We start from the raw sequence: 27322 nt of genomic DNA on the forward strand, positions 1-27322 counted from the left end.
GCAAAGATCACTGGATGGTGACTCTGGATCTCAACGAGGCTTACCTTCATGTTCCTATCAGGCTCAGTTGCAGAAAGTATCTGCGTTTTCGGACTGGGACTTCTCATTATCAATTCTCTGCATTGCCCTTTGGCTTATCTAGTGCGCCCAGAGTGTTCACGAAGGTTCTGGCTCCAGTGATAGCTTTCTTCAGGCTAAGAGGAATACAGATCTATCCTTATTTGGACGATTGCCTGATTCTGGCCCAACGAAAGGACGAACTTCTTCATCATTTACAGTATGTGATAGCAGTGCTAAGATGCCTGGGGTATTCTGTGAACGAAATAAAGTCCAGTCTAGTACCATCTCAAGACTTGTGCTTTCTGGGTGTGAGACTGAATACAGCATCCCAGATGGCCTTTTTGACCCCGGACAAACAAAAGAATCTTTCTCTTTACTTCCATCAATTGTCTCATCAGTCCAGGCTGACTGCAAGGACAGTCCTTCAAGCCTTGGGGTTCATGGCATCTTGTATTCTGGTACTTCCCAATGCCAAACTGCATATGAGGAAGCTACAATGGTATCTCAAAAATGTATGGACGCAGCACTGCCAGCATATGGACACTGTCATTCAGATAATACCTTGCATTCAAAAGGAATTTTTGTGGTGGGCTCAGGAATGTCACCTAAACAAGGGACTCTCTGTGACCCGGCCAGAGGCGAGTCAGATTCTAACGACAGATGCCTCAGACAAAGCTTGGGGAGCTCATCTAAATGGAAAGTGGGTACAAGACAAGTGGCCTGCCAGACTTCAACATCTACATATCAACATGAAGGAGATGTTAGCAGTCCAATTTGCATTAATGGCTTTCAAGGATTTACTTCTTCCAGGGCAGGTGTTGGTTCTAACAGACAACACAACTGTCATGTGGTACATCAACAAGCAAGGGGAACATTCTTATCCTCTGTGCAGACAAGCAATGATTTTGTGGGAGACTGCTCTCAGTTTACAGCTAAATCTTCAGGCAAGGTTTCTGCCGGAGCACAGAACTCCTTAGCAGATGTGTTGAGCAGACAAATTATGGATCCCCACGAGTGGAAATTGGATCCTCATGTATTTCAGAAATTGACAGTGTTATGGGGAACTCCAGACATAGATCTGTTCGCTTCTCCACTAAACTACCAGCTGCCAAAGTTTTGCACAAAAGGTTTCATCCCACAGCTTGGAAAGTGGATGCTCTCTCATTCAATTGGAGCAATCTTCATGTGTATGCCTTTCCACCTCTGCATCTCCTCCCAAAGGTACTCCTGAAGGTCAGACAGGACAAGCCAAAGATGATTTTAATAGCTCCAGATTGGCCTCGACAGCACTGGTACCCATTACTGAGAAGTCTGGTGGGAGCCTCCATGGCCTTTGCCTTGATTCCACACCTGCTGTCTCAGGAGAACAGTCATTTACTCAATGTCAAACTTCACTCTCTACATCTAACAGCCTGGCATATTCTGTTTTAAACCCTGGAGGGTCTCAGCTTCCACAGCAAGTTTTGAATGTTATTTTGGAGGCCAGAAGGCCTAGTACAAGGAAAGTGTGCAGATAAATGGAGGAGGTTTTATTTTGGAGTACAGCAAAGGAATTTGATGTTTCTAAGCCTAATTTAAGTGTGGCTCTTCAATATCTTACTGAGTTACTGGACAAAGGTTTGTCCTTCTCCTCTATTAAGGTTCATGCTGCAGCAATTTCTGCTCACTATGACTGTGGCCCACCATTGTTTTCTCATCCTTTGTTTAAGCAATTCCTTAGAGGGGCAAAGAATATAACACCCCCGTAGAGCTCCTACTCCTGCTTGGGATCTCAATTTTGTGTTGGAGAAACTCACTCTACAACCTTTTGAGCCTGCAGCTACTGCCGAGTTGAAATATTTATCATGGAAGACTGCTTTTTGTTGGCCATTACCTCTGTAGAAGGGTTTCTGAATTACAGGCCCTTATGGCGGTTGAGCCTTTCTTAATTTTCCATAAGGATAGGGTATCTTCGTACTAATCCTTCCTTTATGCCTAAAGTGGTTTCTAGTGTGGCTTTAAACCAGACTATTCATTTGCCTACTTTTTATGCAAACCCCCAAAATAAAGGGGAAAAGATTTTGCACACTTTGGATATACACAGGCAGTTGCGATATTATTTGAGCAGAACTAAAGGGTTCAGGAAGTCTCAGCAGTTATTTGTTTCATTTGCTTTGAGTTCTCAGGGCAAGCCTGTTTCAAAACAAACTATTTCTAAGTGGATTGGGTTTTGTATTGCTTTCTGTTATTCCCATCATGGTAAGGAGATTCCAGCTGGGATTAGGCCTCATTCCACTAGGGCTACTGCCACTTCTACAGCTTTTAAGGGGTGGCAACTAAAGATATTTTGGAGGCAGCTACTTGGAGTTCAGTGCATACTTTTCTAAGCATTACCACCTTCCACTTTACTCTAAATCTAGGGCTGGTTTTGCCACTGCAATTTTACAGGGCATTTTGGCAGCTCCTAATGCTTTATAGTTTTACCATCCTCCCTTACCTCTGCTTTGGGATTCTACCCATATGTAAGGACTGCAGCAATGTGAGATGAAGAACATAGTACAGTTTTGTACCTACCATAAATGTAGATGTTCGAAGATCTACATTGCTGCAGTCCAATTTACCCTCCCTCCTTCCCCTCTGTAGTTAGAGGCGGTTGTGTGGTTTGGGTTGTGAATACTGTAAATATTGTAAATAGGAGTAGTGCAGGGGTGGTTGGTTGGTTTTTTGCTGTCTTTTGGTTTGGGCCTTTCTTTTTAGGGCCTTCTGACATCTGGGGCAAGAAAAGACTGAGGATATGACGTCGGTCATGCGCTTTTGTACCCTGACGTTCTGATGTCAGTTCTAAGCGCCTTGACCGACGTCAGCCTTATACTTTGGTATTCGGGCCGACCGAGGACAGCGGACTACCCATATGTAAGGACTGCAGCAATGTAGATCTTCGAACATCTACATTTATGGTAGGTACAAAACTGTACTTTTTAGTTGTTCAGGTTACATAGCAACTTTTACATAAAGTAGATAGTGTTTATATATTAATGTTTTTTTCTTGTTTTTTATTTTTTCTTTTATATGCATTTCTTATATGTATTTTGTTTCATTCTTATTTTATATATTGTCTTAGTAGTCAGAGTTCGAAGTTTAATTAATGCTTATTTATACCATCATACTATTGGCCAATGTTAATTACTTAATTGATTGGTCTTTTATCTACTTATTTAAGCATTTGGTTACCTTTCAATATTGTCTGATGAAGCAACGCTAGTTGCGAAAGCGCTTACCATCTCTGTACTTTCTGTGAATAAACGTCTGCTGTGTGCTATCCTGGCGCATTATTTTTTTCTTTTTTACTTGGTTATTTTTTGCACCTGGGTTTTACCTACCACCGGTTTTGTAAATTTTTGTTCTTTATTACACTGTAAGACCCAGCCATATGTAATACATTTTAAAGAGAAGAGCATCCATGATGAGGATATAAAAAATACTAAGTACCTGACAACATATGCTGTGTCCATAGGAACAATCTCTTCAGAAGTCAATTCCACATTAAAGAGAGTTGTTACTAATGCAGATATTACTTTTGACAGATTTGCATTTCAGTGGTTCATCCACAAATGCAGTGCTTGTTGTCTTTGAAGATTAATTGGTCTGTTTTGCATTAAAATTATATGCTTTTAATATTGCCACAGCCTTTCCTGAACCATATCAGCTATACTTCAGGGAATTGCTGGCAAAAAGCACCCATAGAGCAACAAACATTTTACTAAATGCAGAGAATTATTGCAGGCTGATCTTGTAGCGAGAATACATTACAGTAACATACAGCAATGACCACATAATGAATGTTGAAGATCAGGCATTGCTGAACATCACTCCAAATATTGCAGACTATTACTAAACTGACAATTGTCCACCCCTTCACCGTTGTTGGAACTTGTAAAGAAAATGCTGAAAAATACATCAGTAAAAGGAACAGGTTTTACATTCTTTATTACACCTTGCAGGCTTGTTAATGAATTCATTTTTCTGTGTAATGAATAACGCCAGTGAATTAAAAATGTATAGATATTGTTGCAGCACCACAGAATGATGCTAGTCAAACAGTTAGGACCTTGTTGATGTATCTTTCTTCCACATTACAGTGGCCCAAATGACATGCAGTAAGATAAAGTGAAGCATTTCTCTTGCTTTTGTTTTGTCACTGTTAGATGTCAGAGAGTAGTGCTTGCAAACGTTTAAGATGTTGCCGTTTGTTGCATCTACATTATGCAGTCTAGCAAATTAATATTTGCATATGTGTACAATAAATTGAAACATTCTTTGAGGCATATCCCAGATGTCTGGAGAATGTGCATTCAAGTGGCAGTATACAAGAATAAAGGGGATATATTCACAATTGTGGGCTATACAGAGATGAAAAAAAACCCAGTCTCACTGCATGAAAGTATTAGTGTGTGATTAGTGAGTGCATACACAAAGTAGTTGAAAGGATGGGAGAGGAACAGTTCATTCTTAGATAAGGGTGGAGTAGAACTGACCAAACATTTTCTGTGAGATAGTGGACAAAATGCTAGCGATGAGGAAAGAGTACAGCTAAACATTCCTAGACTTGGAGAAGGCATACAACAAAGTCCCAGGAGAGCTGTTTTGGATAGTCTTGCAGTGGTTCAAGGTTTCTGAAACATTGGTAGACTTAGTGCGAGCTATGAACATGGACACAATGGTAAAATAATTAACACTGTTTAGATTCACGTAGGGATTCCAAGGATAAGTGGATGTGCATCACATGTCAGTTGTCAGCACACTGCTGTTCATACTGGTCATGGATTACACCAACAATTGGTCAGAAGAACAGATCAACAAAGTTATTGTGTGTAGATGTGGTACTGCAATCAGACTGTGAATAGTAACTTCAAATTGTAGAGGACTGGAGTGCAAAACTAAAGGCACATGGGATGGAACTGAATACAAACAAGGCAGTAGACATGACAGCAAATTGGGAAAATAGGAAGCTTAAAACTGAGCTAGAAGGGAAAACAGTGAAACAAGTTTCCAACTTCGGGCATCTGGATGGGGGAGGTTGAAGAGATGATTGGTCTGAATGAGCAAATAAGAGAATCAGAGATTCTGTATCCAACTGGCGCAAGTGTTCGTTGTAATGTGCGACAGGTGAATATTAAAAAAAATTGAAAAGTACAGTGTACAAAACAGTGGTGTGCGCTGTGCTTCTGTATGGCACAGAAGCTTGGACAATGAAGGGAAAGCAAGTGAAGAAGCTTGATGTGATGGAGGTAAGTGCTTGAGAAGGGTAGTAGGAGGTTCACTGAAATGAACAAAAAAATGAGAACATCAAAGCAGAAGCCAAAGTAGTCACATGTGCATGAAAGCAGAAGAAAATTTGATAAAGCTAATTCAAGAGTTCATAAGTTTATTCTTTGCTAACTACCTTCAGCATCTTTAGAAGCCTAGCTGTGCAATCCCTGACGGGAAGAAGGCAATATGGGGTGAGAGCATTCAGCCAAGAAATGGATGGAATTGCATGAGAGAAGAATTGAGACAGGTGGCCATGACTGTTGTAAAACGTGAGGATGTGGCTCTGAAAATAATTAAATGGCGACAGTTGACTTGATACCCCATCCCCATGTAAAAATGGGAAAAGGGGGTGGTTGATGACTAGTGCTTATATTTTGTCATACATTGTCATGGTTGTGTATCATTTATTAATGTATATTGGTCAAGCCTTTGTTGCTTCCCCATTATAATACACTAAATGGCATTCTTGGTAAAATAATGTAAAATATTCACCTTACTTATATTTGGCTTTTTCTTCTCAGTCCTAAATATCACACAGCACTGCTCATGAAGCATTCACTACTATATTGCTTTGTGCTGCCTCCCCATTAAACAGTGCACTACATGATATTTGCAGATATGTAAAATAAAGTGAAATATTCTTCTTACTTTTTTATTTGGGTGTAATTTCAATATTGATTATCATGTAAATGTGCCATTAGCCCAGTAGAATACAGTCTTTAGCTGTTAAGTGGATCAGTATACATTTGAATTATTTTATTTTGAGACTGTATTAACTCCGTCACAAGTGGAGTATTCCATCCATCTTAATGCATTAGTACTACTTCTGTTCAAGCCATCATTTGGTGTTTTGTTTTGGAGGTCTTAAAATTATTTCAGCTGTAGCTGAGCAGTTACCTGTAAGCATACCTTAAACTAACTTCAGCAAAAAGTAATGAAAATTATTAGTATTTGAATAGTTGGTATTAGTGGTTTATTTTGCTGTCTTCTTTTGAGTTAACATATTTTTTTCAATCTTCCTCTAGACTGAAGACAGTGACATGGACAGCTATCAGGTGAGTGCATAATCTGTGTATCTGCATATAATGTGTTGATTTGAAGTGCTGTTGAATGGGGTTATGCACAGTAGGTAGACATTTGTCTGTTTTAATAGATTTGTACTATGCTTTACTTAGATGTCCTTCAAGAATGCAACTGCAGTCATAACATGTGGGTTGTCCTGCCTCAGGCAGCCCTCGGTCGGCCGGATTCCAGAGTCTGGGTCTGACGTCGGCTGATGTCGCATTTCTCTCCTATGTCAGAGCGGCTGGAGTACATAAGCATCAGCCGACACCATTTTCTTCAGTCTTTCTTGCCGCGGTGCCCGAAGCAGTTCGCAAGTGCCGGTCGGTCAGCTCCTGTATTCTACGATACCGAAGTCATCGAAAAAGCTAAGTACCCCGTTGGGGACCTTTTGTTGCCTCAGCCGATGTCAGAAATTACTGAAAAAGTTAACAATTGTCTTTTTTGTGGTAAACAAATACCTCATAAGGATTTCCACTCTTACTGCCTCCCTTGCCTGGGTCCAGACCACGACGTCTCGGCCTGTGTAGCCTGTGCTCGCTTCAACAAGCGCACTGTCAGGCGCCGGGTGGAGTTCGCTGAAGATTTTTTTGGAGATAAATTTGCCTACACCATGCCGTCGGATCTTCCGACATCGCAAACACCCAAAAAGCGAAAAGACCGGGACCGACATCCTCGGCCCGCGTCTACCACCGACTCCATGCCAAAACCTAGCGCGAGTGCTCCGGTTCCCTCTGAGACGGTCTCTCCACCGCTACGAACTGAAGACACCACATTACCGACGACTCCGATTCCAGACATTACTCCGACGCCAGTTATAGACTTTCCTCCGGATACTGAAACCGAGGAAATGCCCGAGACCATTGCTGTAGACAAGGTCACTCCTGCACGTGGAGCTGCCAGGCCTCCTATGGCCATGTCTATTGAGGCCTACACTAGGGCTAAGGCAGCCAGCAAAACAAAGCATATTACTTCTAAATCCTTACCTCAGCCGACTCCGGAGACACAAATTATGTCCATGGCGGCTGATTTAATTTCCATGATTAGAGGTTCACAGGCCCATCCTGAGAGAGCATCCCAGCCTCCTCCTGATAAAAGGCCCCGGGTTGAACCCTCTGACCCTACTCCTTCAGATGAAGACTCTGAGGGCTCTGTCCACTCTGATAGCCAGGAAGAGCTCTTCCAGACTTATGAGGACTCATATGCAGAAGATTCCATCCCTTCGGCCTCCCCTCCTGAGGATATTTCTTTTGGGGAAGTTCTGCACACCATGAGGGAACATTTCAAGTGGCAGGGTCAGGAATATTCTGATTCTAGGAAACGCCTTAGGACTTACCTTAAGAAGCCTCAGCACAGGCCCTTAGCTATTCCTCCTGTACTTGATGTTCTGGATGATTTGTATTCTGACTCTAGTGCTACCCCTGATTCTCTTCCTCCTGCTCCAGCCAAGCCAGACGGGTATTACAGGGTCCCAGAAACTCATTCCCATTTATTCAGGGCCCATTCTGCTGATTTGGAAACTATTTCACAGGGGCCTAAAGGAGTTTCAGCCTCCACCTCAAAAATCCTTTGCCCTCCAAGAGCAACGCCAGGTCATTAGAGAGATGGGGCAGGAAGGTTTACACATCCACTACCTTATCTATGAGAGCTTTAAATTGCCTTTTCATATGTTACAATATCAGGATTATCTCTTAGAAGATTTACAAAAACATTAGCTTCTCCTGATCCTTTAGACAGGAAGACTTTGCAGGAAGCTGTACATAACACTCAGCAAGTAAGCAATCACTTCCTGCAGTGTGGATATGATGCACTGGAAGCTTCATGTAGGGCAGCTATGACAGGGGCAGTGATTCGTAGACATGCTTGGTTAAAAGATCAACCTCTACCAGATCATGTAAAAGCAAAATTTCTGGATGCACCTTTGGAAAAGAACAAGCTTTTTGGTGCAAATGCTAAGGATGTGTTAAAGACCATCGAAGAAAAAGCAAAATCAGTTCAGACTGTGAAAGATTTCCTCCAGGTTCAACCCCCCAGATTCAGTAGGAATTGGCCTTCAAAAAACTGGTCCTTTCCTAATCCAGAAAATTTTCAAAGGGGTAAGAACAGACATGGCCGAGGAAGAGGCCAATACAGAGGCCCTTACAGGGGACGACAATGGCAGCCAGGAAACCAAAGAAGTGACGAGGGTTTCACCTGCCCAACAACCACAAACTCAATGACTTTCCTCTACTACCGCCTACCAGGGAACAACTAGAAGCTCCCTTGGGCGGGAAATTATCTCTGTTTGCAGAAAACTGGCACAGACTGACAAAGGACAAATGGATTTTGGACATTATAGACCGAGGGTGCAGGTTTCATTTTCATACCTTACCAAGAAAACAAGGCATGCCAAACCTACCACAAAATCAAAGGGCAGAGGCTATCAAACAAATCACTCTGCTGACTCGAATGAAAGCAATAGAAAGAGTTCCACAACAAGAACAAGAACAGGGTTTTACTCAACACTGTTCCTTGTTCCAAGAAAAGAATCTCAATGGAGACCAATACTGGACTTGTCCGCATTAAACACCTTTCTCATAGTACCAAAGTTCAAAATGCTGACTCTACAGCAACTCCTTCCCATGCTGGGCAAGCAGTCGTGGCTGATTACTCTGGACCTCAAGGAGGCATACCTGCATGTCCCTATCAGACACAGCTGCAGAAGATACCTCAGATTTCTTGCAGGGCCAGAGCATTATCAATTCTCAGCATTGCCATTTGGCTTATCTACTGCGCCCAGAGTATTTACAAAATGCCTGGCTTCAGTAATTGCTCATTGCAGACTCCAGGGTATACAAATTTACCCGTACCTGGACGACTGCCTCATACAAGCGGACGACAAATTGATGTTGACAAGAAACCTGGATTATGTCATACGATTACTTCAAGCTCTGGGATACACAGTCAACTTCCAAAAGTCAAGACTGCAGCCATCCCAGCAAATAATCTTCTTAGGAGCCAAACTAGACACAGCCTCTCAGATGGCTTACCTGACAGAAGACAAGCAAGAGAAGTTAACTCATTACTTCAAAGGTTTAGCAAAACTCACCCAGATGACTGCAAGGAGATTCCTACAGGCCCTGGGTTACATGGCATCCTGCATTCTACTGGTTCTATTAGCAAAACTACACATGAGAAAGCTTCAATGGTACCTAAAAAGCATTTGGTCTCAACACAACAACAACTTGGAGACAATCATACCACTCATTCCATGCCTACAAGAGGAATTCCTATGGTGGGCCTCGGTGAGCCAGGAAAACACAGGTATGTCATTCAAAACCACAGATAACACAGACCATGACTACAGACGCCTCAGACCTTGGATGGGGCACATGGAAGGCAGGTGTATACAAGGACAATGGTCTCCAAAGGAAACACATCTGCATATAAACCAAAAGGAAATGCTGGCAGTAATGCATGCCATCGAGGCTTTTCAGCACCAACTCCAGCAAGGCCATTTAATGATACGGACAGACAACACCACTGTGATGTGGTACATAAACAAGCAGGGGGGCACCCACTCTTACCCCCTTTGCAGACTGACAATGCAGCTTTGGGAAAAATCACTGAGCCTAAACATCCAGTTACAATCCCAGTTTGTTCCAGGAAAAGACAATGTGTTGGCAGACAGCCTAAGCAGGAATTTCACAGATCCACACGAGTGGAGCTTACATCCGAAGGCCTTCAGACAACTCACTTCGACATGGGGCAAGCCAGAAGTGGACCTATTTGCCTCTCACCTCAACCATCTTCTACCAAAATTTTGCACAAGGACATACCATCCAAAACCTTGGAAAATAGATGCCCTCTCATTCAACTGGAACTCCCTAGCATTCTATGCATTCCCACCTCTGCCACTGATGACCTCAATATTACTAAAGATCAAAGCAGAGAAGCCCAAGGGAATCATAATAACTCCGGATTGGCCAAGACAACACTGGTACCCACTACTACGGAGCATATGTCACACCAGGAGGTGGGCCCTCCCTCAGTGGCCTCTACTTTTGACTCAACACAATTTCGAAACACTGCATCCAAACCTTCAGACACTGCAGCTAACAGCTTGGGAGATCCCATAAATAACTTCAGCTTATCTCTCTCTAAGGAAGTTCAGCGGATACTAACAGAGGCTCGAAGACCATCCACCAGAAAGGTTTACTTAGCAAAGTGGAAAAGATACAGCAATTGGAACACCAGCAAGGGACATGATGCTTCATTGCTGAACATCCCACTTATCTTGGAATATTTGGCAGATATGTTAAAGAACGGCCTCTCATATTCTTCCATAAAGATACATGCATCTGCTATTTCAGCTAGATACAACACTGATCCTCCTGTTTTCTCTCACCCCTTACTAAGACAATTCCTCAGGGGAATCAAGAACATTAAGCCACCAAGAAAGGCCCCAGTGCTCAATTTTGTCTTAGAAAAACTGACTCTACCTCCTTTTGAGCCAGCAGCTTCAGTTGACTTGCAATTTCTCTCATGGAAGACAGCTTTCCTGTTGGCAATTACCTCAGCAAGAAGGGTTTCAGAGCTACAGGCCCTAATGGCAATACCACCCTTTATTATTTTCCATAGAGACAGGGTTTCATTAAGGACCAACCCTACTTTTATGCCAAAGGTGGTATCTAGGGTTTCAATAAATAAAGCCATTCATCTGCCTGCTTTCTTCCCCAATCCTGAGAATAAGGGGGAAAGACTTTTGCATACCTTGGACATTCACAGACAACTTCGATACTACCTGGACAGAACCAAGGCCAGTAGGAAGTCTGAACAACTTTTTGTAGCTTACGCCCCTGCAGTCCAGGGAAAAGCAATTTCAAAACAGACTATTTCTAAATGGATTGGGCATTGCATCAGATTCTGTTATTCCTTTCATGGAAAGACTGTTCCAGCCAATGTCAGACCACATTCCACCAGAGCTACAGCCACCTCTACAGCATTTTTAAGAGGGGTGCCTACCAAGGACATTCTAGAAGCTGCTACATGGAGCTCCGTGCATACATTCTCCAAACACTACAATCTCCTCTATATTCCAGATCCAGAGCAGGCTTTGCTTGGCAGTCCTGCAGGGTTTGATTGCCACACCATCTCTTTCCTAGTGCATACCTCCTCCCCAGCTAAGCTATGGTATTCTACCCACATGTTATGACTGCAGTTGCATTCTTGAAGGACATAGTACAGTTTTGTACCTACCATAAATGTAGATGTCCGATAGACATGCAACTGCAGTCGGATTTTCCCTCCCTCCATACCCCTCTATGCCTAGGGTCCACTCCTGTCTCTGTTACTCTTAGCTGGGGATATCTGTTATGGTGTATTTGTTTTATTGCTCATTTATTTGTTTGGAATCATGTTTTTGTCTTCCAATTTGATTACAGCCTTCCTTGGAGGGCACCTGGCATCTGGGGCAAGAAACACTGAAGAAAATGGCGTCGGCTGATGCTTATGTACTCCAGCCGCTCTGACGTCGAAGAGAAATGCGACATCAGCCGACGTCGAACCCAGACTTTGGAATCCGGCCGACCGAGGGCTGCCTGAGGCAGGACAACCCACATGTTATGACTGCAGTTGCATGCCTATCGGACATCTACATTTATGGTAGGTACAAAACTGTACTTTCCTTTGGCAAATGAGTTCTGTAAGTTAGGTTTACAATGGAGAAGCATCTTCAGTTGATGTGAACAGTTAAGTAGTTCTCTCCTGAATGTTTAAGTGCAAGTCAGATTATTCTTTGTGTTTACATTTCTGCAGGTTTAAATCTTTAGAACTATATCATGTTTCTAAGACCTATAAGTACACAATTTTTCAGTTTAATTTCAGATCTATTTGCCATATACATATATATATATATATATATATATATATATATATATATATATATATATATATATATATATATATACACACACGTGTGTGTGTGTGTGTGTGTGTAACTGAGAAAATATATTCAGCTGCTTTTTAACTAGCTCTAAAACAGAACATTTGATTATTTTGGTCTTACTTTTGAGAGAACTGAGCAGGTTACTGACTGATGACAAATGTCCATTTTTTTTTTTTTTTTTTCCAGTAATTTTATTTTCACTTGCTAAATAATGGCATCCATCTCACACAAGTACCCTTCTGTCATTAGCAGAGAGCATGTAAAGATATTATCTCCTGTTATCGCAATTACTTTGCACCATTTCAGAACTTTTGACCATTCAGTGATAAGTTTATTTTCTTACAGCTTGTTTGAAAGTAGTATTGTTTTTATATCCACAATTTATCACCTATAGGTCTAGGATCCGACACACTTTAGACAACAGCTTAGATCAAGCTAGTCCCCTCCCATGATGCTGTGCTGTTGTCTAATCCCTCAGATCTCATTTGCCACTTTTGCATGTCAGAAGCAGTTTTCTCAGCTCCTTGGGGTGTTTATTATCTTGTGAGTAGGTATGTTTTTTTTTGTTTGATTTCCTGTCTTCTTACTTCATTTTTCTTCTTCTAGAGTCTTGCTGGTTTCCAATCCCTTTTCCCCTACCGTTTGGTTTGTTTCGTTTTTTAGCGCTCTTTTTCCAGCCTTTCTTAGTGTAGTAGTAATCCCTTTCTAGGGGTAGTTTTTGTTGTTGGTTTTGGTTTCCTGGACTTCTGTTACCTTTTCTGGTTGTAGTTAGTGCATATTTTAAACTAGGACGGACTTTGGGTTTTTGGACTGTTGGTCTGTTTATAGTTCTGGACTTTGGCTGTTCCTTTGGTGTTGGTTGCCTCGGCTTGTCTTGATGTCAGCGAAACCTTTTGGCTTCAACAGGTGCTCCTTGTGTGATCGGAAAATGCCTGTCTCGGACCTGCACGAGGAGTGCCTCTACTATCTTGGCACCAACCATCTGGAGATTGAATGTGGCATTTGCACCACCTTCAACCCCAGAGCCCTAGTCGACTGCCGGAATAAGCTGTTACTAAAAGGCATGGTTAAGGAAGGGGGGTCTCCTGGTCAAAGAAACCTCGACCAAATCTGGCCACTCTAGCCATAAGAGAAAGGACCCCTCCTCTTCTTCTTCAGGGGAGGCTCCTTCAAAGCCACCCAGGCTGTATGAACCCAGGTCCTCAGATCCGACTCAAGCCTCAGCAGTGTTGGATCCGAGGGCTTCCAGAGAGTCGACTCCCGGATTCAAGGCCTCGGGTTCCAGGTCTTCGGATCCGAGGGACTTGTCCTTGACTCCCGTACCCGGATACAAGGCTTCCAATTTGAAGCCTTTGGATCTGAACAAGACTGCATTTGCTACGGATCCAACCCTCTTGAATTCGAGGGATTCGAGACCTCCTTCCTTGGATCCTCACATCTCCTCGGGCCCGATTCAGTCGATCCGAGACCCATGCATGATCCCATCCTTGTGGAGGATTTTCTTTCTGTCCCTTTGGGAGGAGATCATTTGTTTACCCCTCTGCACAGGGCCCATTCTCCAGACCGTAGGAAAAGATCCTCAGGATAACGGCACGGCTCTCTAGCTAGGTCTTCCACTTTCTCCCGATCCTCCAGGAGAATCCTGCCTGTAGACATGGGCAGGATGATGCTTCCTTTCTAAAGGCTCAAATTGAGTTGGGGCTTTTGGCTTCCCTGGCCCACAGGCTTAGGGAACCTTCTCCCCTCCCCCACTTACCTTCTCCTTGTCCAACCTCACACTGATTGGACTTTCAGGGGCCAGTGCACTAAATGGAGGTGATGGAGGTCTCTGGGACTCCCTTTGTCTCTACCCCATCAGGATCCATGGCCGGTTCTGTTTCCCTTCCCCCAGGACATGCGGGGCCACCGGTCCAGGTTGTCGCCCCAGAGTCAGTGGGGGCTGGTTTGGGCCTGGTTTTTTCAGACTGTTCTCTGGCCCTTCATGCTTTGGCTCTTGACAGCTCTGGATCGGCTCTGTCTGGAGGGTTGGGGGTTCTGGCACCGTCTGCTCCCTCTTCTGTTGTGGTGTTAGCAGGGGAGGGGGATGGGGCCTCGTCCAGTCCCTTCATGTTCCGGGCAGTGGAAAGATCTCTCTCTCTGTGACCAGAGTAGCCTCTCCTACTCACCATGCTCCTTCCCAGCCCCAGAATATGAGCGGACCCACTCATCCTGCTTCCGGTCAGCCTGTCCGGTTTAGCCTCCAAGGGTGCGTTTCCCCATAGGGGTCCCTTCCTCTTTCCCTCAGCCCCCCGTGGAGGAGGTTCCTCGGAAGAGGACATGTAAGAGGAGACATCTGGAGTCCCTATGGAGTCCCTCATAGAGGACACAGAAGTTGATGAAGGGGATGGGTCCCCAAGGTCACCACCCAATGATGTCTCCTTTGGAGACATCCTGGAGATCCTTAAGGCCAAGAGCGGTCAGTCTGCCCAGCCATTGTCCTCTGAGGAAACAGTGTTCCTGGATACTTTCGGTATAGGCCCATCTACCTCTTGTCTGCCCCCACCCCTCGCTTGACCCTATAGTAGGCCTGGAAGGAACCCGATACAGTGGAGCCAGTACCCAAAAGAGTTGATACATTTTTAAGCCCACCTTCAGACAAAGCCTTCTGGCCTAAGGCAGTTCCTGTTGATGCAACTGTGGTGGCTGCCATCACAAAGAAAGAGCTGGCGAGCAGAGTTCATCTGTCCACCCTTCCAATCGTGAATCGAGAGCATTGGACAGAGTTGGAAAGTGGGTGTTCGTTTCAGCTTGTGAGCTTTGAACGATCTAACTCATTCACCTGTCTCCAGAGGGACTTGATAAAGGAGCTCTCAACTTCCCTTGCATAGACCATGCCTGCGGAGGACTTTAGGTCTATCTCTCCTAATCTGGCCACTGTTACATCAATAGCTAACTCATCCGTGAGCTTAATTTCCAATGCTGAAGAGAGTTACTCATGGGCAGCAGGTATGGGCATTGCTGTCTAGTGCCATGCCTGGCTGCGTTTATCAGGTTTGCAGAGGCCTTCAAAGTGTCATTCACCAGCACCCCTTTCAATGGTTCCACTCTTTTTGGACCCCAGCATTAAGGAAACTTTGCCCGCAGTGAACAAGATGGGAAGATGCTCTTGGCTGTAGGGATCAAATTCTCTACCCCGCAAAGGTCCTTTTCTAAGACCCAAAAGGGGAATAGAAAAATATGGTTCCGCAAGTCGCAGTCTTCCTTTCAGGAAGTTCAAGAGGATTCCTCTTCCAGGGGACAGGGGAGAGATTTCAATGGCAGACACCGCCCCAGAGTCAGAGGAAGCCTGCAAAACCAGCATTCCAGGGAGCCATTCTCTGAGAAACCTTTTCAACTCCCCTGAGGTGTTGCCCGACTCTCCCTCCTAGAGGCATTTGGGGGTTGCTTGACATTGCACCCTTTAGCAAGGACAAATATCACAAATGATCAATGGGTGCTAAGAATTATATCCAGGGGCTATTACATTCCCTTTGCGAAACCTCCGCCAAAAAGCAGAACTCTCCCAGACAACACCACCCAGTCAGAGAGAGTTAGCCCATCTAGAGGTCATCAACCTCCTTCAAAAAAGAGCCATCCAAAAAGTCCCCACAGGACAGAGAGGATCCGGAACTTACTTGCGCTTCTTTTTGGTACCCAAGAAAATGGGGGACCTGCGTCCCATTCTGGACATCAGCCTATTAAACCTGTCAAGAAGTTGAAGTTTTCGATGGTCACTGCACAATCCATTGTGCCTCTTCTGCACAAGAACTACTGGATGTGCTCTGTGGATCGCCAGGACATGTACTACCACATCCAAATAGACAGGTGGTGCAGAAGATTCCTCTGCTTTCGCTTAGGGGACGATGAATTCCAGTTCAGAGCTCTACCCTTTGGACTCGCCACAGCCTCCCAGGTGTTCACCAAATGCATGGCAGTGGTGGTAGCTCATCTCAGGCTGCAGGGATTCCAGGTGTTTCCCTACCTCGATGATTGGCTCCTTACAGCCCCCACAAAGCATCAACTGGTGGAGAACACACGCTTCCTCCTTCATCTCTTCGATCAGCTGAGGATACCATTGACTCTAGCCGAATCTTACCTGCTACATTCTCAGCAACTGGAATTTGTAGGCACACAGCTGGACACTACCTCAGAGATTGCCATTTATCTGGTGCCGCAGGCCAGATACTACATGAGACTGCTGCAGTGAATCCAGGCGGTCCAGTGGTACACCCTTTCTCATCCTTTGTCTGTTCCCATTCGTCTCACTCCAGTTTGTCAGAGACACCTTTTTTGGAGGATGGATATCCTGGATCTCCTAGCTGGCAGGCCATACTCTCCACCCATTCCGACAGCCACGGTGACCACAGCCGTTTCCCTCCTAGGTTGGGGGGGGGGGGGCACTTTCAGGAAAAGACTATCCAAGGCATGTGGCCCCATGCAGAGAACAAGCTGCACATAAACATTCTGGAGATGAGAGCAGTCCTTCTGTCATTGCAAGCTTTCAAAATTGCCTCCATCCGGGAACAGTAGCAGTTCACACAGACAAACACGGCTGTTGTATAGTACATAAACAAGCAAGGAGGCACACGTTCTTATCTGCTTTGTCGTGAGGCCATGAGGGTTTGAGAATGGGCAATGTCTTCAGGGTGCTTTCTCCTTGCAACTCACATTCCCGTAGCATCCAGTGTGCTGGCAGACAAGCTGAGCAGGGCTGTTCTGAGCCCTCACGAATGGTCCCTGAATCCTTCAGTGGCGGAGCAGATCTTTCATCGGTGGGTCACCAAGCTGCGATCTGTTAGCTTCCACTCTCAATCACAAATGCAAGAGTTATTTTGCATTGATCCCTCCAGAGGGGGAGTCTTCAAGGAACGCACTGACTCATGATTGGCCTCCAGGTCTCCTTTATGCCTTTCCACCATTTCCTTTAATTCCCAGAGTTCTTCAGAAAGCCAGATGCCTCAGGACACAGTTGATCCTCTTTGCCCCCTTCTGGCTTCGGCAGGTGTGGTTTCCTTTCTTACGGTGTCATCTGAACTTGCCCCCCTTTGGGTGCTTGATCCAGTGGCGGATCTAATCTCTCATCCGTCCGCTCCTGAATTTGTAGACCCTCTGTCTGACAGCTTGGTTTGTCCACTTCCTGTGATTATTGCTAAGTCCAGGCTAGCATCCTCTGTGAGGGACATTATCCTTGCTTCTCAGAAGTCTTCTGCCAAGAGAGTTTACAGAAGTAAGTGGGAAGGGATTCTCCATCTGTGCCAGGGGTCAGAATCTTACAGGAGTAAGTGGGAAGGGATTCTCCATCTGTGCCAGGGGTCAGAATCTTGATCCTTTTTTGGCTCCTATTGCTGACATTCTCCTTTTCTTGTCTTCCCTTTTTAAGGAGGGCACTAGTTTTTCTATGATCAAAGTCCAAATGGCAGCAATTTCTAATTTTCATCTCAGTAATGACTCTACATTTTCTTCTCTGCAAAGCCTTCTTGAAAGGTGTGCTTTTGTTGCGTCCTCCAGTCAAGGACCCTTCTCCACTGTGGGATCTTAGTCTTATGCTGCAGTCTCTCTCAAAACCCCCTTTTGAGCCTTCTTTGTCATTTTATCTTAAGTTTCTTTCTTGGAAGGCTACCTTTTTAGTGGCTAAATTCTCAGCTAGAGCGTCTTCTGCGTGGAGACATGCGTGAGTAGGCTTCCCTTCTATTGAAGGTTGTGCATCAGAGCTGGTAACTCTGCACGTAAAAATCAACTACCAATCATTAGCGGACCGGAGTTCCGCTGTGGCGACCCCTAACCGGGAAAAGCCGAAAGACACAACAACAACTTCAGCAAAAAGAGTATCAGAATTGCAGGCTCTTGCCATTAAGCTGCCTTACTTAATATTTTATAGAGTGGCTTTGAAACCCATCCCTTCCTTTATACACAAAGTCACCACTGAGGCGAATCTCAGTCAGTCCAACTCCCAGTGTTCTTCCCTAATTATGCTAATAAAGGAGAATACATTTTACATGCATTAGATGCCCATCGTCAGCTTCGTTATATTTGCACAGAACTAAGCCCTTTTGCCTCTGACCAATTGTTTGTGGCCTTTTCAGTTAACAGGAAGGGCCAAGCTGTGTCAGAAACCACCATTTCCTGTTGGATTTCTCAGTGCATTTTTTACATTTACTCAAATCATAAACTGAAATAAACCAACACTTTAATCTTATAAATAATTTTATAGTGAACTGGAAGCCAATGCAGACTGCAGAACACGTGTAATATGCTGCTAATGTGATGCACAAGTTGATAATGTAGCAGAGTTTAGCACTATCTGTAACCAGTCAAGCTCAGTGTTGTGTAGTCCCAGGGACCAGGCACTGCAGTAGTCTAGTCCAGAGAAGGCTAATGTGTGAACAACCACAGAGAGATCAGCCAGAGATGGTGTTTTGAATGTAGAGGTAAGATCATTTCACAACAGCTGACAGTAGCTACACCTAATTTACATACCTTATCAACAAACTAGTTGAGGAATGAAATAATCTCTTACAGTAGAATGAACTGCCATGATTTTGTGCTGATTATGGTCAAGCCAAGAATGTATGGCCTGTAAGTCTTCAGCCAGAGAAATCTACACTTGCCATATCTTACTTGAGGAGGGAGAAGTAAATCAGTGCATCATCGGCATAATAGTGCTAAGCCTGCCCCATTTCCCTTTGAAATGACCTAATGATAACATAAAAACAGTGAACAACAAAGTGCGTAGAGACAGAGCCCTTTGATACTGCACACTCGAAGATAGGAAGAACAGCTAAATCCAGAGCAAGTCATTTGAGAATTAGTGATATGATGTAAACCACTTAATACATTGCAGAAGAGGTACTGCAGCAAGTTTCTAAATGCACAGTCAAAATGGCATGATTAATAGTGTCAGATGCTGAAAGGTCCGGGAAGACCAGTACCAAATAGTGCCTCTTGTATGCAGCCATTAAGAGCTGATTAACTACATGGACAAGAGCTGTATATATACTGTGGTGAGTGCAAAACCTGGATTGAAATGGATCCGTTAACCCACTGACTGTAAGATGTGTCTCAGGTTAGTGGATGATCTTCTCAATAACCTTTCGTAAAAAAGTAGGTTTGTTTGTCGCATACTACTCCTCCATGTGAAGTTTGTCACTGCACAGATCCAAATGATGCCAGGGATGCTCCATATGCCCTTCTTAATGTAGGAGATTAAGATCATGGTCAAACAAGGCTCCTGCCTACTAGTAGGTATGGAACATTCATGACTTGAGACTAAAGCTAGAGACGGAGCTCTGTTAGTCAAACATAGTATGCAGAGTCTAGGGAGTCAACACCATCCTGTGATAGGAACTGAGCATTCACTGAAGAAAAAATATTCTTAACTGATGTGATTTGTAAGACAAACTATCTTCATTTCAAACTCCTGATGGATTTCACCTCAGTGAAGTACAGACAGGGTGAGTAGCACTCACAGAAAGATCATGAAAATACCTGCATTATCCAGTATATGTGAACGTCTGGCCAGGTGAAAAACTGGTACAAGTAGATGTCTTATAGAAGAAACAGTACACACGGTAAGAGTAATAAAATTGTTTAATAAATGGGTAGAAGTAAATAACAAGATGGTAGAAGAGGATTATACTTGAGTGCCCTAACTGGCAGCTAAGATGGAGCAGATTAAACAGTGTGCAGATATTGTAAAATAGTAACTTTTAAAACTACTTGAAACCATTACAAGACATAAATAAAACAAACAAAAGAAATAAGTCCAACTTGACTCAAACATTGAAAAGCAGCTCAGTGTCCACTTAAGTGCCCTAGTAACACAGTAGGGCAGACGGTCGGAATAGCACAAGCAAGGTGCCACTCAGTATCTGCATCAAAGGAGTCATGCAACAAAATGATTAATATGAAAAGCTACTTCCCAAGACCTATTATGAATTCAGGCCCATGAAGAAACCATAAAGAAATCAGTTGCGTAGACAGCTTGAGCTCCAGTGGTAGAAAACAGCAGAGTGGGCAGAAAAGTACTTCATTAATTTCTTGCCACCCTCAAGAGGGCACTTTGATCAGTAGTTGGCTCCAGTTCTTTCCGGCAAGATAAGTCCCCATTGGGGAAACTTTCATCACAAAAACTATATATCTTGCAGCGTTATGCAAGGTCTTTTTAAGAAGTCCAACTTTTTAACATGTTTCGGTTTTAGTGGGCATATTCCATTTAAATAAATGGTTGGTGTGAGTGTCTTTACCTATTTATTGGGTTTTCTGTGCTGATTTTTGTATTCTGTGTACTAAAAAACTGTTAGGGAAGGGTGTGTGTGTGTACACTTTGTGACAATGTACCTTCTGTTTTTCTATACTGTTATGCTTCCTAGAGGAAGAGGTTCTTCTGTTTAGCAGGGACTAAAGTGTACTGTATATAAGTTTATATTTTTATTTTACAGCTTTATGATTATTGAGATTGTTGGGCACAGTAAGTGTGTGTGATGCCATTGTCCACTTAGTGACAACTTGCCTTACGTATTTGTCTGCAGTTAACATTTTCTAGCTAAATTTGTTTCTGCTTTCTGCTGGCAATAAAGGCTATTATTTTGGTATGTTTTTTGTTATATAAAGGAGTAACTGTTGGTATTCTGGGTCATTGTGCTGTTTCTGTTCCTTTGGTGACAACTTAGCTGCCATTCATTTCTACTGTTTCACTTTTGTTTTGGCATATATTTTGTGAGTTGCGGAACTTGAGTGTGGCAAGATAAGTGCTTACCTGCACTTCAGTATATACATACTGCCTAGCAATTGCCTTTCCGCAGCTCTTAGAGGTATACAGCATCGCTGTTTGTCTCCGTTGGAACAAGGATTCCTATGCTGGCCTACCATTACTACTTCTGTTGCACCCTAAAAGAAAAATATTTCATACAAGTTCTTGCCTTGACTGTGGGCTGTCTCTGCACATCAGCCATGAGTGGGTCTGCTGACAGTAAAGACTGGTATTTTGGTATTACTTTTGTTGTATAAAGTGGCCATTGTTGGTTCCTCAGACCACTCACTGTTTTCCCTAGATATCTCAATTGTAACTCCTTCCTTCCTTCATCATGGAACAAGGAGTCAGTTGTGGCCTCTCCAGCTGTTCTAGGGTCCATCCCAGGCATAGGAAAACCACTTTTCTTTGAGTCTGGAACATCTCTAGGAGGTTTTTCTTGGTGTGACTGAGATTTGACACCTGTTTCCCAGTTATAAGAGCTATCTTTTAGTCCGTGTTCTGCAAATGATCATGGAAAATATCTAGAAAAATAATTCAGGGTTTGTTTTCTTAATGTTCTGTCACTAATGTGGTATTTGCCTTGGCCTGGTGTATATTATAGGTTTTTATTCTGTGGAACAACAGATTGTTTGGTCCTTCGAGCCAGTGGTCCACAGCTGAGAAATTCTCTCATGTTGGGACCGTGTACAGAATAAATAATTTATTCTGGTGCAAATGGTTGTTGTTCCTCCACCTAGGAGAATTATGTTACTGGCATATATTTCATTCTCTTCTTCTTCCTATATATGTATGTTGTCAGCCGTACAGAATGCCTATAGTATCCTCAATAGGCAAAAAACACTGTCAAAGCACCAAAACTTCACAAACCATGCATAAAACTGGATAACTAGGCTGAAATGATGAAACGACTCACAGAGATGGTGTATAAAATCTTTACTAGTGCTTCCCTGTACCTCTGCTCAACAGCCTTTCAAAGGAATAATTTTTGCACCAAATGCATCAACTTTACATACAGGTTGAGAGGCTAATTAACACATCATTCAATTACAAACAGTATTAAGAATTAAACACTGCACATTAACCCTTTCTAAGAAGTATACACATGCAACCGCCAATGTGCAGAATTAATTTTAACAGAATCAAACATCTTATTAGTTAAATGTTAACCTGTGAAATACTAAGCAACATACCACTCAGTGATGCTTTATCTGACTTCAGTAATGGGTACTTATGTTTTATCGCAACCAGATTTTCGCCGTTAACGAAATTCATAATGTTACTGACAAAACAGGTTTATTAAGCTGGAAACTGGAGTGTAAGCAAGTAAGTAATAGTGTGGCACACGGGATGAGGCAGGGAGAGGAATAACTGCCAGTTTTTCGAGTCCTGCTTGTCGTGTCTTGCTTTACTGGTGAACTCCACACTGCTACAGTGCATGACAGATCCTGCCTTCCTGATTACAAGCACAGGCAAGGGAAGTTGATCTGGAGTATGGTGTTTGAATGTTCATGGCCAGTAGTCATTTAATTTCATTCATCAGAATGATTTTAACCGGTAGTCTGACAGGCATTTGTCCCCTATGGGAAACTTGCAAGTTTTAAACTTTTACTTGTGTGATGCACTATTTCATGTCTTTGCTACAGTATCACAGGAAAAAGTAGCAAATAATTTATGGCTCTCATCCGTTTGGACAATCAATTATAGTTAGTGTATGTGTGTTTGTGTGTGTTGGGGGGATCAGTTGAAAATTTTCCTTCTTTACTGTTCAAATTTAAAATCCGGTTAGTATAAAAATAGTCACCGTTCTGTATGTAATGCTCAAAATGCAAGAACTGGCGGATGTAAGGAATCTCGTTCTTATCATTAGCAACAAGTGTTTGTAAAGGTGTCACTAGTTCTCTTGAAATTAAACGTGTGGAAATATGGCCAGAGCGGTTCAGTAAATGTATTTCACTGCATAAGAATAAAATTCATGCAGTTAAACCAGCATTAGTTCATGCGTTTTCTTTCTTTTTTTTTCTTAAAAGAAAAGGTGCAGAACAACTTTTAACAGTATGCGAGAACTAAAGCACGCGTATGTAATGCACGCCAAACAGGAAGAAGATTTGTATAATTGTTTTTCTTCCTGAATGTGATCTAAGGTTATTCTTTATTAGTTGTTGTTGTTGTTTTTCGGCTTTTCCCAGTTAGGGGTCGCTACAGCGGAACTCCGGTCCGCTAATGATTGGCAGTAGATTTTGACGAACGCCGAGGTGCCAGCTTGACGTTCAACCTTCAACGAAGGCATGCCCATTTATGCATGTGTTTCGAACGCCCACCCAACCACGGGGAGGACATGCAGACTCCACACAGAAGGCACTCTCCGCAGTCCAGCCGAGAATCGAACGGGAGAATCTCTTGCTGTGAGGCAACACCGCTACCGCTGCACCACCACGGTAAGGATGTAAAATAACACTGTACGTTGTTTCTTGCACTCATTTTCATTCCAGTATGCAAATTTCACAACCGTGAAAATCTGGTTACTATAATATGCAAGTACCCAATAATGTAGTCCTAAAAATCCTAAATGTACAGGCCACATGAAGAAAATAGCGAGTTAAGTCAAATCCTGCCCCCTGGCTATCCAGAAGCACAGAAAAATCTCATGAATCTTAGAGATGCTGTCTGGGAAACTTGGACCACAAACAAAGCTCAACCAGAATATTATAAATTCAGCGACCATAGAAACAGAGCCAGATACCATACTAAATTAGGCCAAAGGAACAACTTCACCTCCAAATTAAAAATTAACAGAACCCCAAATTATTCAGGTTTTCCATAAATCAGCTTGTAAATACTGGCCATTCAACACAACCTTCATTTACACTCGAAGTCTAATAACTCAGTTGACATTGATAATGAATTTAACTCCCACTTTATTAAGTCAGTGTGTTCCGTATTCAACAGCTCTACACAAATCAGTGTCATGAACACTTTGTAAACCCTAATAACTCCCCATATTCTGTCTCTGTAGCCATTCCCCACTGCTATAATCAAAAACATAATACTTAAACTATAACTCCCTAGCACTGGACAGTCTACCTGGTGAATAGCTAAAAATGGTAGCAGAGTCCATAGCCTACCCTGTCTTGATTATAATAAACCACTCTATCAATGAATCTTGTGTACCTTTACTATGGAAAAAAATGTTGCAGTAAAACTGCTCAATGATGTCTCATCTTTTTTTCCCTTTTGCACTTGGGGTCTCTCAAGAATCCATAGTGGGACCTACTCTTTTCAGCTTCTTTGTTAACGGCTTTGAACTTGCCAGCATTTCTGCTACCTTGGTACAGTATGCAAATGATTCTGCCATCATCTACTCAGCCACTAGCCTTGATTTCTTACAAAGACTGACCCAGGAATCCTTCACTTTTATAGAAAACTGGCAAGTATTTCCCTAAGGGTAATAAAACAAAACTAAGTCTCTTCATTCCCAAACACCTCACAATAAAAGTATCCTTTGCTGTTACCTCTTCCAGCAATACCAGAATAGAAGTTGTTACACAAACTAAACTGCTAAGAGTTTACCTAGATGAAGACCTGAATTTTGCCTTCCAGACTCAACATATAATATAAAAAACACACCAAAAAGTAAGCAGTTTCTGTAGGGCAAAACCCTATCCAACACTGCAAGATGTGTTATCGCCACTATGTACTCTACTCTGCTCAACACCAGTACTGACAAACATCTAGCTAACTCAAATAAACAAACTCAAGCAGTACTGCAAATAGATCACAACATTTGCAACCAACTTCCTCATAGATCACATCACTCTTTGGCCCTCAGACATATCCAGTGGCTTGAACTACCTCTCCAATTAAATAACTCCAAATTCCTTGTTGTCTACAGTCTAATAAACAAGCTAAATGGCTGTCTTACTCTACCCAGACTTGTACAGCCATACACCCCACCCATACGTATGTGCTCTTCTGACAAAGACCGCCTACATATATTAAAATCTAATAACTTTGCAGACTGTTCCCTTCTATTTCGAGTGTAAAAAAATCTAAAAACTCCATCCCCCTAACAGTAAGACAGGACTGCTCACAAAGTCATCAGTACTGCAGCAATAGTCTTACTCAGTCAATTCCTGTCTCTACAGCTGTGCTGCATCAGATTAGCACATCACTCCTCTTCAGCCTCCTCACTGTCAGCTCCTTCCATATCCTCCTCCTACCTGTAGTGTAACTCAGTCCCCTCCCCACCATTTTGTTATACTCCTTTACTCTCAACTACCGTTATAGAGTCATAGGTATATATTAAGGTAATGACCACAAGGGCCTTTTTAAGACTAGCCATGTATTCCAAATGTATCCAACTTGTTTGATGCCCTAGAAGTTATTTTTAGGGGTATGTGTAAGCTAAGACTTGCATGGTCAAACATTTACACTGTGCTTCTATCTATCAGAGATGTAAATGACAGACTTCTCCATCCACTGGTCCACATTATACTTTAATGCTTGAATAGGGACAGGGAAAAACTCTGCTTTACATGGATGGGATGCCTCTTCCAGAGCAGTGGTATTCTTTGAGACATATATTGGTCCCTCCATCATGTCCTGTTTATGTTGCAAGTAAGGTTTAAGTCCCTGAATCAGGTAGATGTTCATCGTGTTACCCTGCTGCAGTCATCACACTTGGGTTATCCTGCCATCAGGCGGTCCGAATTCCAAAGTCTTGGTCCGGCGTCGGTTGCTGTCGCTTCTTCCCTGACGTCAGTGTGCCAGGGGTATATAAGAGGCATCCAGCGCCATTTTCTTCAGTCTTTCTTGCCACGCGGTCCCTGAAGCAGAAGCGTTTCGCAAGTGCCGGTCGGCCGACACCTGAGATTTGCGATTTGAATTTCAGTCCGAAGTCTTCAATAAAGCTAAGTACCCCGTTGGGGAACATTTTCTTGCCTCAGTCCGATGTCAGAAAAAGTTAACAATTGCATTTCTTGTGGGAAGCAAATACCTCATAAGGACTTCCATTCCTATTGTATTCCTTGCCTAGGCCCAGACCACGACGTCACAGGTTGTCGGTTTTGCGCTAGGTTTAATAAACGAACTATCAAATGCCGTTTTGACTTCACACGGCATTACTTTGGTAGAAAATTTAATTATATCATGCCGTCGGAGCAGCCGACGATCGCAATTCATAAAAAACGCAAGGATAAGGACAGGCAGCCTAGGAATAAGCCAGACCACGAGGCCTCAGCTGGGCCTGTCGCCGGTTCTCCGGTTTTCAGTGAGGCACCTATGCCGCCCCTGACGACTGCAGAACTGGAACCCCAGACAGCTGCAGATTCCCAAGCGGAGTCTACTAGGCCAACGCAGCCATCTACCGACACCGGAGCAGACCTAGACACCGGTGCAGAGGAAACACCTTCGGTTGCAGAAGGTGTCTTCAGACCGACTACACTCACCATTAAATCTTATGCTAACCTTAAAACTCCTTTAAAACCTAAGAAAACTGTTCAACAGTCTACAGTTCAAGGCCCCATGCCTAAGAAACAGATGCTTAAGATGGCTGAAGATTTAATTACCCTTATCAGGGGTTCCCATCCCCCTCCTGATAAAAGACCAAGACAAGAGGAGGATTATGCATCCTCTGACCAGGTTTCTCTCTCCTCAGATTCTTCTGAGGAACAGGATTACACTTTTCCACCTTATGAGGATTCTGATGCTGAAGACTCTATTCCCTCAGCATCTCCCCCTGAAGACTACTCCTTTGGGGAAACATTACATACCATGAGGGAACATTTCCACTAGGAAGGCCAGGATTACTCAGATTCTAAGAAAAGGCTCCGAGAGTTCCTTTTATTACCCCAGCACTGACGTCTCTCTTGCTATCCCTCCTGTTTTAGATATTGTGGATGATGTCTACTTGGTGTCTAGTTTAAATCCAGACTCTCTACCTCCTGCTCCAGCCAAACCAGACAGATACTACAGAGTACCTGACTCACACAAATTCCTTTATAAAAGCCATGTAGCTGACCCAGAAACTATTTCCCAGGGTCCTAAGGGAGCAAAAGCTTCTATGGTTAAAAATCCTGTGCCCTCTGAAAGAGATTCCAGAGCCCTAGATAGATGGGGAAAGAAAATATACACCTCAGCAACTCAGGCTATGAGAGCATTAAATTGCCAGTTTCACATGTTGAAATATCAACAATTTCTGATGAATGAGCACACATTCA

General features: G+C 43.2%; 1 protein-coding gene across 1 annotated transcript in view; it reads left to right on the forward strand.

Moving 5' to 3' along the window:
- KIF13B (kinesin family member 13B) overlaps positions 1-27322 on the forward strand; it is a gene marked incomplete in the record, with an annotated part of 3953176 nt that overhangs the window by 2382831 nt on the left and 1543023 nt on the right. The window contains 1 exon segment of the mRNA XM_044062707.1: positions 6375-6404. Within this exon segment, the coding sequence (XP_043918642.1) occupies positions 6375-6404 (30 nt within the window).

The sequence above is a fragment of the Protopterus annectens genome, chromosome 2.part1 (assembly GCF_019279795.1).
Source record: "Protopterus annectens isolate FY-2018-M chromosome 2.part1, PAN1.0, whole genome shotgun sequence".
NCBI classification, from domain to species: Eukaryota; Metazoa; Chordata; order Ceratodontiformes; family Protopteridae; genus Protopterus; species Protopterus annectens.